Below are 18,638 nucleotides of genomic sequence, written 5' to 3' on the forward strand. Positions count from 1 at the left end.
CCAGCTTCAGTGTTTCCAGGACCTGATATCTATTTTCTTGGTGATTTCAGTTGCCTAAATATAAACTAGGGTGACCAAACTGTACTAGTATATGACTCACATAAGGTTGTACAACCAATCATAAAATTTCCCTTCACTCAAGCAATTCGTCATCTATGCGTGCTTTCGTAATACATTCGTTCTTGTTTTGTATCGGCTGCTGCGAATGTAAGCATCTGCCCTTTAGTGGATTAGTGATCACAAGCTACTTCATTTCTCCATACAATAATGCATTCATGCCAACGTAGCTTGATAACCGAACACATCGCCGATTTTTTAGAGAAAATTATGATCCCGCGAATTTTAGTTTTTAATTTTTTGCTGGATTCGCAGTTACCATCATTTTCGGAGCGACAAGCTTTACGCGAAGTCGCGATTGTGAAAACAATTACCTAAGTGACAAAAATTACTGCATATCGCTAATATTTTTGTGTTCTAGCATTTAAACCGAATTAACTATCACAGCTGCGTAAAACTATGTGCAAAACGAAAAAAAAAAACTTTTCAAAGCAGGTGAACGGCAGGGAAGACTGGAATGTTTGACAAACGTAATGTCGTTGACAAGGAACGCCATACTGCCTCTGAAAATCAAAACGGAAATACATGTCACATGATCTTGAGTACCGCTTCAAACATAATTGAAGCTAAAATTTATTGGACGTGTCACTTCTTCAAACTTGTGGGATATTTTTTTTCTTTCTTGCTGATGTTGTTTCTATGGCTCAGCATGCCAAGCTTTTCTAGAAAATTTTCCCTTTTATTTATTTATCTATTCAGACTGGCCGCGGCGGCTCAGGGGTTAGGGTGCTCGACTACTGTGCCCAAGGATGCGGGATCGATCTTGGCGGCAGCATCATCGTGTTGAATTACCCAGCAAGCAAGGAACCAGAAACTACAGAAAAAATCCAGAATGGAGAGGGAACCCATATCAGAACAATATCGGTAGAGACCTGATCTCTAAAAAGAACAATTTCCACTGATTTTGTTGCAGAGGCCTTGACCAGGTCGATAATATGCTGCCTATATGAAGGTTTTCTTACTATCGATGATTAGATCATTGATTTGCAACCTATAAACAACTATTTCATGCCATGTCGGTGGCGAACACGCAAGAATTTAAAACTATACTGTGAATGAATATTTAATGATCCTCTGCCATAATATTAAAGAAAATTTTCATATAGGCAACATATTATCGACCTGATCGAGGCCTCTGCTACGAAATCAGTGGAAATTGTTTTTTTTTTTGTTTTTTTTTTTTTTAGATCAGGCCTGTACCGATATTGTTCTGATATGGGTTCCCTCTCCATTCCGGATTTTTTTCTGAAATTTCTTTTTTTAGTTGCATACATTTAACAATGTAGAATTTGCCTCGGTTCGAGCCAGTTTCTGTTTCTTTTTGCACCCTTATTCTCTCACGTTATACCCGACCTGGATTTATAGATGTGAAGGTAGCTGAACAAAACAAAAGTTTATGTATCTGATGGCAGTTGCTGACGGCATCGGTATCAAATGCTGATAATCAGAACAAGTCACCATGTGACCCCTTTGTGGATCACATATTATTGTGTCATGTGAAACTAAATACAAAAATGAATACAAACGTGTATTTACGCGAAAGCTGCAGGCATTCTAAAAGCATTGTCTACTGCACCGTTTCAGCTTTTTATCTTAAAGCTCGCGAAAAGCCAAGAAAACTGAATAATCATTAATCCAGAAAATTAAAGTGTAGTAATATTGGTACATTAAATGAACGCGTCAGTTAAAATCAACAGCTGATGTAATGCAAGAAACGATCACAAGCATTCAGAAAACACGTCTTACCTCAGCGCCACTCGCAGAGCGGTATTGAGTGCCATTTTGGGCGCACGAGTGAACATCTTTCTTATTACGGGCAAGCATAGGGAGGAAAGGAACAGGCGACTGACAACGGTTTCTTGGCCCCAATGTCTTGGAACGCGTTTGGCAAATGTCCCCGACGCGAATAATGTACAAAAAAAAAAAAAGCTCTTTGCCGTGTTTAATTTCGCTCACTCCTGTGGTTTTATTTTCACTCGGCCATTCTATAACGAAGCAATTTATGTTCATTAAGTAAGAGAGGGCATGAAGGCAGGCAGAGAAGACACATTTAATTACGCATTCATTGGGTTCAGGCAAGATTTCTCGGAAACCGATCCCAGGACCGTGCGAACAATAATAGAAGCGGCGAAAACCCATCGGTCTTGGGACTGCCCTTTCGGCCTTCGTTCGGTTGTCCCGGGAGCAATAGCGGAGACCTTTTATTGATTCCGGTCAGCCCCGCAGCGGACCCTAAGCTGGGCACTCGCGAACAGAACGTGGAACAAGACCATGTACTAAATAGGGAAAAGTGCGAAACCTGCCGGGGCGACACGAGAGAACGACACATACAGTGTTGTACTCGCAGTCATATTATCCGGAATGTATTCCGCAAACACATCTTGCTACTGCTGCACGCTTTGCACATTTTTTCGCTTCGGTACCGAATGCTGTAATTACGAAAAGTATTTTTGTTTGCTTGTTTCTGATTCTTTCTGCTTTTGCCCGGTGCTGCTCCTGACTTCGAAAACGAGCTCATTTCTAATTGAGTTTAGCGAAATAAAACTTATTCAGGTAGGTTCTTTCATTTTGCTCACTCTTTTTCCCTTTAGCTGCCTCGTTTTGTAAACGAGGAAAGGCAAGCTTTGTGCGCTCACTGTCTAGGTGAGTAACGCAAGTCGGCCACGACGGTCACAGTACAGTTAGAGAGGAGGCGAAGGAAGAGAATGCAGGCACTAGGAGTAGGGGAGCGGGACTAACAATGCAACGCGGGGCCTCTTTGAAGCTGCTGCTGCCAGCCGGGGTGACAGCGTAGCTTCGAGGCAGCCGGTAAGAAGTACAAAGCGCGAATTTATCTTCCTTCGTCCGGCAGGGGAGAGAGGGGAAAAAATAAAGCAGGTCGGCCCGGGAGGGAACAATTCTTCGGATCCGGTGGCCGCGCGCCAGCGAGCCCCTTTCAATCTCCTCGCCGTCAGGCTTCGCGCGTAACACAATTAAAGCGACGCGCGGCGTCCTGGCTGCTTCTAATCACAGCTCTATTGATTGAAAATCACGTAGTTGAGCAACGCTGAGCCGACGGCTTGCTTCGACCTATGGGGCTGGCCGTGGCCGGCGAAGGAGCCGCTGCGTTCGCCAACCTCTTGCGTCTGCTGCCGACTTCCTTCTACCACTGGCTCGCGCCGACGGAGGCACGGTGACGTTCGGACAAGGTTGGAGAGCAGTCAGCAAGTCTCAAAATCACAGGGTTTTAAATGCGCGTGCGGTGCTAAAACCGGCAGTGAAATCATCTCTCTTTGCCTGCCCTGCCCTTGTGTGCGCCCTTTCGTAAACCCAATCAATTGTAGGTGGGCAGATCTTCGTTAGTTGCTCTAAAAAGCTTCCTCTCTCTTTCTTATGTAATAAACTTTCTCGTTCCTAGGGGGCGGGGTTTCTTTCTAAAAAGATCTGACGTTGCAGGGCGCAGTGGAGGGCGTTTGTAGGTTTTTCTCCGTCCTTAACGACGGAAATAGTTAGGTGTGTTTTCAAAAGGCGGAATCGCAAATCTTTGCCTTTTTCGTGCAATATTTCCAAGACTTAAACGTGCGACTGTGACTGGCGCTCGAGGCGTACACATTTCGGAGCTCTTGAACATAATTAATGTAAAATTACACTATCAGAATCAATATATGCGTATATTCTTCTTTAGCAGGCTTGTAGTCTTTTTTTTTTGTATTTATTTTTGAAAACATACCCAATTTGTTCAATATACCTGTCTTAATTACTCGTTGTGGGCGCAGGAAAAACGTCAGCAGGGATATTAGCCACGCATTGACAGCTTAGGCCACTTCTATATCAATATTATCATATAAAGTATCCTACAATATTTCATAGTTGCCTCCCACTTATTTTCAAAACGCAGGCTGCTGGTTTTTCTGTGGCAGTGTTAACTACACTATGGCGGGAGAAGGACAAGCTTTAAAAGCAGACTTTTCGAATTATTGGAAGCTTGGACCATTCCCGTGAGCACGTGCGCAACAGTATTCTTGCAGTATCCTACACTTGAATCACAATTAAAAGGTGCCCATGGTTGCAATGTGTCTTAATGAAGGCCTGATTTAATTCTGTTATTTTAGAAGAGGCCAGTGCGGCTATCACTGCTTTCAAGTTTGGTTTTGAATTATCAGCTATCAGCAGACACAGATTTCGTTAGCTTTATTAATTTATTTATCACATCTATAGCACGCCGAAGAAAATAATTGGCATTATTGATGCCGAAGATATATGCGCATACATTGTTGCTTGCGGTGTTTTGGTCTGTTTACAGTAATTTAGTACGTGGCTTTGCCTAAATCAACGTGAATTAACCGTCAAAAGATGACACAATTTCTACTGTTCTGCGCAAAAAAATAAATAAAAATAAACGTCAAACGCGTCATCTGTTGTAACGCAATCATAAAGAACTTCAGGAGTTGAACCGGTTGACAGTGCTGCGCCTTTAGTTCTAATGTCTCTTTTTTGTAATTTTATTTAAATCATGTAAATAAGGCTCGCATATAAAACTATAAAATCGTTCGTGCTCTAACGACCTCGTAACCACTTGCCTGCTTCACTGAAGACGCAGGCATGCTTTTATTTTCGTTTAATCGCATATAAATATTTCCTGCTGTTGTGGCGAACTCCCACAGATTATGATATTGAAATTTTAGCTATATTTCTTGGGCGATATGGAAATTTGTTTCAACCCGCAAGCAATCAATAAGTGCTTCAGCTATTATGAGTCAATGCAACCTAGTGTCTCTTGTTATTCCTGCATCTTTAAACTGAGATTATTCATGGATAAGAAAATAACACAGGAGGAGTTGGCCAAGTTTCATAATAGAGGCAATAATCTAGTGACTGGCTATTCCTTGCGCTAGATTATTATACTTGCAGTAAGACTACGAAATAAATAGCGGAACTCTGACAATCGAACACTAAGTCACGCTGCTGTGAAGCACTCATTCAGAGGTCACTGGATTGCAAGAATTACTACATATATATACAGGTTTAAGCTTACAGTGCATTTCATTCCGCAGCATGAGGAGAAGCCGCGATGAAATGACTCGCATTCTGGTCATGACGTCATAGCGAGGTCATGGCTATACACTTTCAGAGCTTGGCGCGTGCGGCTACTGCTTCCGCGCAGTCCGACATCATGCCGAGAGAACGTAATATAAAAGCATGCCAGGAAACTCTCAAGATCAATTATTTGACGCTAGCATAATGCTTGCCTCCGTAAAACTCGGGAGGAGGACATTCAATAACAACTGCGAGTTCTGAACGCATGAGTAGGCTAAAAGATCTTGACGTCTTCAACTCGTGGTTAAACGATCTCGAAGCCAGGTTGCGAAGCAATAATTTGGACCTTGGTGGTGTCGTTGATAAGATTGAAAACGGGCGCGAGATTGAAAAGAAACTATTCTAATCAATGAGGTCTTGCCTAGGCTACTTGTATACAATCCTTCCCACACTGAATGACAGCACAGCGTATAAATGGTCCGTTTGTAAGACATTTCTCCCGATAGTAGTAAAATTTAGCTGGTTTAAACGCAAGGAAGTCATTTTTGCGGAGCGTGCGAAGTTCAGAGGCAGCGATAATTCGGCTGTCGAAGACTACTGCAAAGTGATGTGCTGCGCCTGCAAGAAGGTGATCATTTTGCCAAAACATTCGCCTTATTTTACCTTCACTACAACAACCTTGTCCACACAGAAATTACTGGTATGGCGGCTGCTCTAATTCCCTCCGTGAATCTCCTATTTCCCCTCAGCACATACCTTACTACGGTTGACGGGCCAGCCGGTTTGCGTCGTTCATCTGGCTTACCACTAGGCTTCTTGCCTTTTCATCCTTCATTAACCAGCGGCGCCTGTGCAGAAATTTTCCAAACCACTTGCTTGCCCCACGTTAGCACGCTGACAGTTCCTAACAGTCTTTGAGATTAGAGTATATGGACGCTCACTCATCATATTATTTGTGCCTCTTAATGACATTCGCAGCGTGATAGATAAATAAAACAGACCATTTGAGTGCCTTCATCGACTCGTGTGAAAGCAAAATCAGTTTCTCAGTGCGACGTTTATTGCACATTATGTTTAATGCTCAGGAAGTACGAAGGATGTAGTGTCTAATGAAAATGTCACGCACAATCTTGAAAGAACTAAGGTAAAAGCAAAGAAGCCTCTTTAGGCACATTCTACAATGCACAGTACAGAACACCTGCATTAGCTTCAGAATTTCGATGCGCTTCCGCCCATGCATCATTTGATAATCTAAGACTCTGCAGAAAAATCAAACTTCAGTCATAAATATTGACAATTTTATGATACTTTTATGTATGTCCCTTAGGGATTAATATCTTTACCCTTGGGAAATAAGAATTTGTTGGGAACGTCGTTTCTGAATCCCTTCAGCTTAAATCGCCAAGTAACCAGTGCTCTTTAATGACAGCATGACTTTGAGCTTTGGCGGTTTAAAGTCTATTCGAAGGCTTTTTAATAAAAGCGGTGAGACTAATAAACGCTTCTGGGAGAGGGGGGGGGGGCAGGGGTATTTCACCCCTGTTTTCCATGAGCTGCATGACAATACTCAAGGCACTTGACAGTCGAATTTTCTTCCTTGCCACGTCACCAGCTATGTAAATAAAGTGGAGCGGACCACTTGTTTCTACGCAACCAAATAGGCGGATGGAATGCAGTTAGAAGCGAGTTCATCATGTGAATTACACCTACAAGCTCACTCTTCTATGAGAGCATTCCTTTAAGAATTAGCCGCCCGAATTAGTATCGACTATGCTAGTTGGATAGGCGCGATGAACGTTTGGCGTAAGCTTTGGAGAGAGAGAGAGAGAGAGAGAGAGAGAGAGAGAGAGAGAGAGCAAACTTTATATAATGCAAGAAAAAAATAATAATGTGGAAGCAAGCGTCTGTTGTAAGCACAAGCGGATCGTGGGGAATCTTGACAATTTACATTGTGTAAAATAAACCATAAGTTCAACACCGAGGCCGAGCTCGCAAGGACCACTGCAGCTCCTTCTTTTCTTTTTAGTGGTTTTAAAAGATAAATATAAGGAAGGAAAATGTGCTACCGGCCTCAGTGATTTCACGTTTAAGAGTCCGAGATAGACGCATTTTTTTCGCAGCCCTTGTCGCTTTTAGACCTTAAACCCCACGTACCATACCATACCATACCATACCATACCATACCATACCATACCATACCATACCATACCATACCATACCATACCATACCATACCATACCATACACCATACCATACACCATACCATACCATACCATACCATACCATACCATACCATACCATACCATACCATACCATACCATACCATACCGTACCATACCATACCATACCATACCATACCATACCATACCATACCATACCATACCATACCATACCATACCATACCATACCATACCGTACCGTACCGTGCCGTACCATATCATACCATACCGTACCATGCCGTACCGTACCGTAGCACAGCATAGCATAGCATACCCTACCACGTCGTAAAACATACGGCCAGTATGTATGGTAACCGCTGAGGAATACTGCCTTAAGCTTCTGCCCTAAACGTAGGGGGAAGAAAAACGTTAATTTTGATTTAAGCATGCATCTCCTTGAATATATTCGTATACAGGTTTGGCTTGAAGAGTTACATGCACTTAATTCGGCGGGTAAATGAGAGAAGCGAAGTCATCTAGACCAAATTCTTTTCTCCTCAGTGTTTTCGCTCGCAGTGTAGTCTTGGGAATGTTGCTTGATCGAATGTTAGTTTAGCGTCCATTAGGCTTAGAGTAGTGAAGTATTGCGTCGCTTTCTTCATTTGAGAAGATGGTTCCCAAAAGAAAATTTCACTTTGCGCCCCACATTCACTCGGCTGGCACGGATTCTGTGTGTTCAGTGCGCACTGGCAGCTTTCAGAATGCAAGTGAAACAACCAAAGTAAGTAAGCATTTGCAGCACAAGTTCGACATAAAGAAACTAAAAGTGACTGCATCAACAGGTAACAAAGTATTCCTTTCTTGGGGAATTCTGCCGCCGTCTTTCTCAGTCGTTTAGGTGCTCACAAATGAAGCTTAATATAAAACATTCTGGAGCATTGCTCTCTTTGAAGTCCCCCTTGCAGGCCGTCACCCCTGCAGCTACACCGTCCACTTCACAAGGTAGCTCAAGAAATCGAGAAAACGGAGAATGTGTCAAATTACCAGAGGAACGTGGATTTGGAGCAGGCTACTCCATGAGCACATTGACTCTTTCGTCGATTGCAAAGGGATACAGCCCAGCCGAGAGCAGCGATACGGCGATTGTCGCCCCCACGGCGCTCGAGAGAACCAGTTTTAAACCTTCTCTCCTTGCATTCCCGAGGCCCGCACCTGGTGGACGATGCGAGCTGGCGAATGGTCCGGTCACGAGCCAATAGGTCGGCACGCGTGAGCTATCGATCGACGGAGGACTTTTGAGCCAGCGCGGTCCCGAGCTAAGCAGAACGTGAGCCCGGGGTTGGACCTGTCCTGCCACGCGGAGCAATGGGGTGCGAAAGATAGAGGACCGGCGCGGTCCGACCTCAACAATGTGCGGACTCGGCGCGGCGACGGCTGCAGCGTTTCATGAGCGCGACGCGCAATCAGGGCACCCAGGACTCCGCGATTGAATTCACGCACGCCCGCTCAGTGCGACCGAGGCTCCGGCCAGACGGCCTACAACGCGGCAGGAGAGGAAACGGAGCGACAACGCGTGCGCTCACAACACAAAAACGGCGAAAAGGAGGAATCGCCCACTCGCCTTAAACGACGCTGACAGAGATTAATCTTCGCGAAGCGGGAGGCCGCTGCGACATTGGCGCTCTTTTCTCCTTCCGTCTCGGTGAAAAACGATTTAGCGTCGTTAGAGAAGCGCGGCCGGTGTATCAAAGGGGGACTTGCAGCGAGGGAGCCTCTTCAGGAGGCCTCGAGGAATCTCCAGGCCGCTCTGAAGCTCGCTGCGCACAGATAGCGCTGCCAAGCCCCTTCAGCCCCAGGTAAGATAGCCCGCCGTCGGAGGAGAGCCCCCTCCGCTCTCGGGAGACGCCGCCGTCTGCCGAGAGTCGGGAAGCGCTAACAAGCCAGTCCGGAAAGAGGCGGCGAAGGCAACTAGCTCTCGGAAGTCAGGTGCGCCACCATCCATCTCTCCGTGCGCGTTTTTGCGGGGATAAAAATTATAACTTTTCCTTGAACTCGGCCGCGAGGAAGGTGAGCGGATGAACCTAAAGCGAGACAGAAAAAAATTTCTTAGAGCGCGTGGATATGTTTATCTTTTCTTATATGTAAAGCAAGGTTTTTCAAGGCAGAAATAGTTCAATCATGCATTAAATAGTTCTAGGAAGTAAAAATATATGAGACGTTGACACCTAATCAGTAAAAGCAAAGGTAAAGTGGCCGCTGCCGTCTGTGGCGCCCAGAAACTACTCTCTTTTTTTTTTTTTTTTGACGTGCAAGCGTGCGCACTTGTTTGCAAACAATAATACCTTTTATGGCGTTCGCGCATGCTAAGTGCATTCTTACTGCTAAGGTAGGCAGCACGCACGTAAATTAGTTTCGGGAGAAAATCTACTGTTTATTACTGCTAGCCCCTGTAGAGCGTGCTTTGCCTGTAAGGCACGTTTGTTAACAGGAGAAACTTGAGGAAGAGTTGCTTCGCTGGAGGATGTTGGCGACTTGGCGTCCCTAACATCTCCTCCGGTTGATTACGAGTTTTAAATTATCGCTTATTATTAATAATTCTGCGATGCTGAGATGAGATAACCAATGAAACGCCACAATATTTTTCTACACTCGGTGTACTTACTACACTCGCTCTGATTTGAGTACACCGTAACAAGTAAATCTTTAAAAGCTACTTAGTGAGAAGTATGAGGAGCAGCGCGAGTGTTTTAAATTTGAGCTGACATTAAGGCATCTTTGGCAGGAGGCGGCCCCATATTATGTGCAAGGACGAGACCTCGAGTAAAGGGGCAGTGCTCAACCGGAATGTTTCTTATTGAAGCCTTACTCATATAGTTTACTTTCTTCTTTGGAGGTCATGTGCAAGTTTATCAACATCCCATTTCTCTCTTTTTTTTTTCAACATTAAAAAAGTTGAAGGCGATGTTTTTTTCGTTCTTAAAACTTTTCTCTGGTGCCACTTTTACGCCACTATTTAATCGTAGAACTTACAAAGATACGTAGTCCGGCTCAGCGCGTGGAGCGTGCTGCCAAAATTGGCGCCAAACTTTTTGCAGCAACGCGTCCTACTCGCGGATCTATCTGCTCCGGAATAGGAAATTTAATCAGCTGTTTGGGACGCAGATGCAATTTAGAGATCGCAAAGTATGTATAAAAATCTGCATCATATCTTATTACTTTCATTAATGCTGCGTGCTGCATATTGCAACGAATGAAGGAGCTGCAGGAATCTGCGTGTACAGGTTTCTGTAATAAAAGTGCATATTGCTTGAAAGTTAACAGTGCGCAAAGATAGCGTATTATTATCTGCGAAAGCTTTCGCTATACCATTTTTTTATACTCTTGGTTCTGTACAGGGCTCCTCATTTTGAAGGAAACAATTACATCAGACAAACCAAATAATGATGTTCGGCACATATTCCACGGAGTATACCCAGGAAGCACGTCATGAAGAGCGTTCACGCACAGTATCGTTCCCAGGGGTGAAAATGAACCTTTGCTGACTAATTTGGAAACATAAAGTAGGAGAACAAAAGAGCTAAACAAAGCATTGGACGTCTTCGTCTTCAACAGTAAAGCAACATAATGCCAAGGTTGCTGACTAATTTGGAAACATAAAGTAGGAGAAAAAAAGAGCTAAACAAAGCATTGGACGTCTTCGTCTTCAACAGTAAAGCAACATAATGCCAAGGTATCCAAGGTCAAGCTTTCCTCGTGGCATATGCTGTGCCTTAAGCGATGTTCACATGAGATAACTATTCCCAGGGAATGCAGCGTGATGTTAACAGCCTCGCTTTCCCTAACCAAAAGATCTAATCGCTATAACACCACTAGACCGCCGTTTTGGTAAACGAAGGCTAGAGAAGTCTTACTTTGATCATTGGTAGGGGCTTAGCTCTTTGGGAACCACTCGAAAACAGGCTATTCTGTGGGGTCTTTGATAAAAACATATTTCATAAACTCTGTGTTTAAACAGCCATTATATAACATATGCTAAATTATCACTACATAAATTCCTTTCAAACAAACATATTTCCCTTTGGCATTGTATATGACGTAAAAAAAAAAAGATCTTCCAGTCTAAACAAAATGATCAAAAATGAAAATGAACAAGAAATTGAAAACTAAAATAAAAATAAGAAATGGTAAAAAAAAAGTTCAGAATATACAAAACTATGCCACAGTAATTCTTTTCTTCGTTGCCTGTCCTGTCATGAAGCAAGCTTGACGACATTTTGTCGACATTTGAGAGTACATTGCTTCAATAATAAAGCAAATCTCGTACGTGACCGCCTGCTGAAAAAGCAGTTAATTACACGGAAAAACGAAATGAGGTTGTCACATTATATCCGCACAGATAAGAATACGCGTTCCAACACGGGGGAATTTCAATTCTGTAGCGTGTCGAAATCCTTGGGTCATATGTGAAGCATGACCTTTCGAGCTTATTCACGTGACGTCATTGCTGCTTTACTAGCAACCATGGCACGCACAACGCAACATGAAAGAGGGAGAAAGAAAGAGCGAGAGAGGGCCTACGGCGAATCAGGGTACGGCGTCTTTGAAATCCGAGCACTGGTTGGACGGCGTTCCAAACGGCTTCTCAAGTATCCGACAAATTAGCGGCGCGCAGCAGGGAGGACGCTGGTAGACCGGCGCCGACGCGTTGGAAGCATTTTTTGTATGCTTTTAGTTTCGAACCGCCCAACCTTATGGCGTCTCATCCGCAAAACAGGGTTGCCACAACGGCCGCCTGCTAAACCTGATAGTGTCTAGGGTCAATAGAGCGGTCTTGAAAAAATTAGGGTCAACTGTTTGGTCATCACAGGTGGAGCATTTTTTCTATGTCAGCATGCATCCGTCAATAAAAGAAGATACCAACAGCACCGACTTCGCTTGAAATCACGACGATTACATAGAGTTCACTTGGAAGTCTGGTTTCTCACGCGGAAACAGCCTATTTATGATGGCTAAATAAAGCACGACCGGATGCACGAGAACAGTACGTCTATAGACCTTATGCTAAATTGCTGCCATCTATTGAACCGTCAGCGAACCGCGCTACGCGACGCCATGTTGAAGGGCTGAGTGCTGTCGGCTGCGCTTACGGCTGCTGCCGTCGTGCTAGCTGCGTCTGTTTTGTGCTGTGGTTTCCGTGATATTTGTTCGCATTCAGAACAAAAAATGACGGAATAATAGATGATTGACTTGTCCACGCTGCCTACATTCCAATTTTACTTTGTGAAGCGATACTGCACTGCCAAACCATTCCTTCAAATACGCGTCCATGAATGTGCAAAACATATTGATATTGCTTCCGGGTGTACAGCATGTCTGCGATGTCAGTACGCTGCGTCAGCCGCAGCAGAACGAGTCCAGCGCGGGCAACGTCAACTTATTACTGCGCCCGGCGATTGGCGGTGATCATTGTCGCTCCATATATATAGTACGGTGCACGAATACGCGTATACGATGGAATTCAATATAGTTTCTTTGTTTTAAATATAGGACTGATGCCTAATAAACACTGCGCTCCTATGACCTTCACAATTCCCAGTACAGCGCGCGCACTACTGTTCCCATCCTGTTCCAATTTTCTGTCTAGACGTTTAGCCGCTGGTGTATCTCGCTAACGTGTGAACAACCATATAGCAGATTCCATATTCTATATGTTATTGGCTAAAACCCCCAACAACGTAAACTTGCCGGCGAAAGATGACAGGTCAACGACGTGATTCCGTGCGCGCTGATCTTCCTCAGATATGTAGCTCCTGTTGCCGTCACATCGTGGTTCTATTTCATGAAAATCAATGGTGGAAGGTTCTCCGTTCGATCCCTAAGTACGGCGCAGCAAGACCAACTCGAGTTTCGACGAAGTCGCCGCCTTGCTGGACTGCCACCGCTTCCAATAATCATGGACGACACCGAATCTAACCGAGCCAGCCGCGACGCTGCAAGCCAGGCTGGTGACAGGCCTGCCCCCTCCATCTCTATTTCCTGCCAGCCTTACCGGGAACCACGACCGTTTGCAGGAGAAGAAGGTGAGGACGTTGAGAAGTGGCTTCTTCATTATGAACAAGTTAGTCGGTACAACCGGTGGGACCCTATCACCATGTTCACAAATGTCGTTTTCTTTCTAACTCACACGGCTATGACTTGATTCGAGAATAACGTGGACAATTGGACAACTTGGGAACGGTTTGCCACCGAGATAAAACAGCGTTTTGGTGACTCTGTACCGAGCAAAATACGGGCTGAGCAGACCCTTGCTCAAAGAGCTGAATTGCCGGATGAAACTTGTACCACTTATACAGAAGAGATCCTCAGATTGTGCAAATGTGTGAATTCCAACATGCCCGAAGAAGACAGAGTCGGCCACATTTTGAAGGGCATCGCGGCTGACGTGTACAACTTTTTAATTGCCAAAGACACCCTTGAAACCGTCTGCGATGTTGTTAAACACATCCGCGCTTTTTAAGCTCTCAAAACCAGTCGTATTGCGCCAAAATTTGGGCGGCTGGCCAACGTGCCTACCGTGGCCAGCCTTAATGATATGCCCAACTAGATCTTCCGTCGACGATCCGGCAAACCGCGCGGGAAGAACTCCTGCGGCTCAACCCACTTCCCCTGCACGAATCTGCTGAGGTCTCTGTTCAGAGGGTATCTAGACGGCCGGCTTCACCACCACAAGCGATTACAGTGCAGCCTTTCGCACAAGCTCCTGAAGTTGCAGCTTCTATTGACTATCCTCCTATACATTTTGCCAACCGGAATACGCCGATGCCTGACGCCCCAAGGTATGACGTTGCTCCAAGTGCCCATAGATCTTCCATTCGATCTACCAGGATTCCTGAGCAGTATGAGCATTTAGCCAGACCTACGACGCGCCCAGCTGTTCCTTGCTCTTATCCACAACAGCATTTTCTACCTTCCCCGCCGATATGCTACCGCTGCGGCGTCGAAGGTCACATCGCCAGGTACTGCCGCAGTAGGTTCCCACCTCGCTATAACCGTCCGACGCCTCCAACAGTACCCAACAATCGGCAATACAGTCCCGTTTTTCAGCAATCCAATACTCAGCGTGGGTATTATCGCAATATCCATAGCCAGAATCTCCGCGACCACTCCCCTGCATCTGATAGAAGTGTTACTCCTCCACCCGCCTTTCGTGCGCGTCGTTCTCCATCACCGCGGCAGTGCTCTATGTCGCCTCAGCAGGAAAACTAACCAGCGCGACCAATGGGGGGGGGGGGGGGGGGGGGGGAGGCCGCTGGAAATGTGCTGTGTGCCAACATCCCTCCAACTATAATGCTGAAAAACAAAATTCGTATGTTCATTGATGGTGTGTATACATTAGCTTTGGTGGATACGGGTGCGACTGTGTCTGTGATGAGTAATCAGTTTAGGCGCTTGTTGGGACGCAAAGTGATGTTTGAATATGACGGTGCTTCAACGTTTTGTGGTGTGAGTGGAGTGGCGTTGCGGCCACTTAGTGTGTGTAGTGCGCAAGTGTCTGTGGGTGGTGCAATGTTTCAAGCCGAATTCGTAGTCTTACCGAGCACCTCCACCAAGTTGTTACGGTGAAATAGAAAAGGGGTGTTTATTTACAGTGATATAGCAGTGGGATAAGGTGAAGCCTATATTAGCCCCCAGGCACCAACGCTTTCTCCTCTTTCTCTCCCAGACCAGCACAATTCTTCCTCGTCGTCAGTGGCGTGGCAATATTAACAGATACTGCTGTCTGCGAAGTCACACCGCAGAGGTCTGCCTTATACACAGACACAATGTCAAGCTCCTACATGGACGAATATTCGAGCAGTGCTTTGAGCAATGCGCACTTTTTGCAGCAAAGTAATTCTCCTCTCCAATGCCGCTTTTTTTTTTTTTCGTAATTCTATGACGGAAGTATGGAAGTATTTAAAAAACGTTTTCGTTGGCGATCTCATGGATGAGCTCATTTGTGAGATAGACACCAACTACCGGAGCCTATTCAGAGTCTGTACTCTGAATAGGCTCCGATCTAGTTTCTAGAATTTGAGAAAAGCTTTTTGTCTCTTGTTTTTAAGTTCCGATGGAAGAGAGGGGGGGGGGGGGGAGCTAACGAGACATTAATAGCTTTCTTTGCTTGTGAAGATTTTGAATAAAAAAAAAAAAAAAAGAAAACTGATAGCACTGCATTCTATTGCAATATTCGACACTAGCGACATTTCTCACGAAATCGTTTTGTGAAAACGTAGCGAACACGTACGGGATGTATAATGTTGAATGGAGCTTTTCTTTTTATAGCTGCTGAACATATTTTGCAAAGTCAGAATTTATGGGGAGTGCAGTCAGTTGACACCTGAAAGAACATAAATGTCATCAGTGTGAAGCTGTGATACATGGGATTTTTTTTTTTTTTTGCCATAGTGGAAAACAACAAACATTATTTGCCAGCAGCGATTCAGGGTAGCAATGTACCGAGCAATGGGCACCCAGAAAATGTGATGCATACTTTTATAGGGCTGGGTATTGTTGGGCAATATAAAAATGGAAGCCATGTGTGCGCTGATCCCCGTTTCAACTGCGATAGCCGCAGTAGCCAACCTCACTTCTAAGCGCAGTAAGGCTCTCTACAAACAATATTGCTGTGTATGATAGTGACAAATGGTTGCCAGTTTTAATCCCTACCTCATTAAACTGTTTTCATGGCGCGCGATGAAGGTTAAACGAAAAAACGCCATTATTCAGCGATATGGATGAGAGAAAACAAAACTGGCGCGGTCCAAATTAAGGCGTAACCTTTCGATGCACCTCACATAACTCGTAGAGAAAAAAAAAACCTTACACTAAAAAAAAAAAAAAAAACAAAAAAAAAACTTGTACACAGCGCAGTGAACGCCATCACTATAGCAACAACAATCATGCGAACTCGCGGTAGACGAGAGTAGCTAAATGGTAGAGGCAGTTGCTTCCACGTATACTTTGCGTCATACTTTGTCAAGGCGTGTCTTGGAGACGCATCTCAGCAACTGAGGCCTGGACGTAGTCGACTATATTCAATTCATCGATGAATCGAATGTGTGAAGACGTTAGAATATTGCGCTGGAATGTAAGAGTACAGTCTGGCGCCTTTAAAGTGCCAAAACGTGTTCTACCTGGACACTTGGACGTATACTATGGGCAAAATTTGTTGACAGTTTGTATGCACGAAACCGAAAAAGCTGAGATGAGACAGACAAACTTAACACACCGTGGACGATATATTTCGTCTGCCTTAGCACAGAGTACGGATTTGCAATCTTCCAAAGCAAGCTGAATAGATATCATTTTACAATTCGGACGCACCGTTGATCGAAAGTGCGCATAGCGCGACAACCACGACAGACCAGATTAATACAAACCTCAAGGGAAAAAAAAAAAAAAAATTCAAGGGTTATAACTTGCTGCTTCTCTTCTTTTACACCCTTATTTTAGTTTTGCGTACAAGTGACACAACAGTATGTCGGTATTATCTGCGACAACGAGCATTAACAAAGCCGGCCACGCGACCCCCTACTATGCCGCTTGCCGCTCCTCAATTCAGGTTCCCTTAAACATGGTGGAAACGCTCGCAGCTACCAATAGATGGCAGCAGTTTTGCATAAGGTCTATAGGTGGCTTGCTTGCACTAAAGTACTGGACAATAGACCAACGATGCTTAGGTAGCTGGTGTGCAAAATGTTGTTCGAGTGCAATATCCAATAAAAAAGTCGCATTTTGTATCGCGAAAGCACTAGAGTCTTCAACCAGTTCTGATTTCCGACAGTAAATTTGGTTCAGATACTTACAGTAGATGCGCATGACCCAGACGTCTTCGGCCACAGCGCCGGGCAGCAGCGGGTTTTGGGCCCTGCACATGAGCTGGAGGCCGTTGTCGGCGCTCGTGGGCGTGAAGTTGACGACTGAGGTGGTGACGTTGCCGTCCGCCGACACGTGGTTGAAGGTCTGGTTGAGCTGTACACCATTGCGCCACCAGCTTATGGTCGCAGGTGGCCGCGAGCCCATCGCCTCGCACACGATCTCCACTGGAATCTTGGCCGACAGTGGCGTGTCGCCGCGCCGAACCACAGCCTCCAGGGGCCGCACTGCAATGGACCGCGCATCGTCATTGCGCCGATGCCCCGGCTTGCGCTCTTTGGTCGTCCCTTTCACAGTTTAAATAATTGCTAATTGAGTATGAAACGGTGGGCTTTGCTGATCACTGCTGGCTGAGCAGCATTAGCTCCGTACCAAAGATAAATGATGACAAGAACGACAGCATTGACATTCGATGCTTGTGAGCGAGGTAGAATTATGGCACATGCAAAAGCTATGCCATCGGTGTGCATAAAAATGGAAGCTAGACAGCGCCGCAGGTTTGAAAATAGTAATTAGGGACATTGTTGGTGGTTTGATGGCGCGTGGAGAGGTGTTCTTCAATGTTCAGCTAATAAATCACTCACTCAAATTGAGGACTACCCGCTGAGGATATGCGAATGTTAGAGCATATTGAAAGGAGCTCGAAATTTTTGTGATGTTGTCTTTTCGCCAGTGGCCGCCTTTGTCGTTCGCCGCAACTCTCTTGAGTCTTTCTTTATAGTGAGCTGAAGTTTCCACCATTATATTATATAGATTAGTATGAAACTAATATGATCCTGCCTGCTTTGTCACTCCGCCAATAAAAGTGCATCTGCTTCATTCCGACAACATACATTTTTTTTTTTTTCAGAGCGCCCTGGCTGATATTAAGGAAGACAGCTTGAATAATATATATACCAAGTGTTTCAAGAAAGATCGGCACTAATTTACAAAATTTAGCCTGTTTGGTGTAATAACACGACGTTTGAGGTATAGTAATACCAGTGCATACCAGGCATAGTACTCCCCTATGGGGCTGATACGCGGAGACTAACGAAAAGGGTTCTACTTAAGCCAAGGACAACGCATAAAGCTATGGAACTGAAAATGTTAGGTACAACGTTAAGAGACAGGAAGCGTGCAGAGTGGGTCAGAGAAATAACTCAAGTTACCGACATTATAGTGGAAATTAAGAAGAAGAAATGGGCATGGGCAGGGCATGTAGGGCGAAGAGAGGATAACCGATGGTCTCTAAGGGTGACAAATGTGATTTCTAGGGAAGGAAAGCATAGCAGGGAGCAGCAGAAAGTTAGGTGGGCGGATGAGGTTAAGACGTTCGCAGTGGTCGCGTAGATGCAGCTAGCACATGACCGGGTTTATTGGAGGAATATTGGAGAGGCATTCGGCCTTCAGTGGGTATAGTCCGGCTGTTGTTATTGATGATGATGA

General features: G+C 44.9%; 1 protein-coding gene across 1 annotated transcript in view; it reads right to left on the reverse strand.

The window, feature by feature from the left end:
• Positions 1–18,638, reverse strand: part of LOC146205838 (synaptogenesis protein syg-2-like) — a 439,404-nt gene that overhangs the window by 81,668 nt on the left and 339,098 nt on the right. Inside the window, exon 5 of the mRNA XM_084586959.1 lies at positions 17,141–17,437. Within this exon, the coding sequence (XP_084443085.1) occupies positions 17,141–17,437 (297 nt within the window). The remainder of the gene's footprint in view (positions 1–17,140; positions 17,438–18,638) is intronic.

This window comes from Amblyomma maculatum, chromosome 1 (genome assembly GCF_055883805.1).
Source record: "Amblyomma maculatum isolate TAMU_Amacu chromosome 1, ASM5588380v1, whole genome shotgun sequence".
Classification (NCBI taxonomy): Eukaryota; Metazoa; Arthropoda; class Arachnida; order Ixodida; family Ixodidae; genus Amblyomma; species Amblyomma maculatum.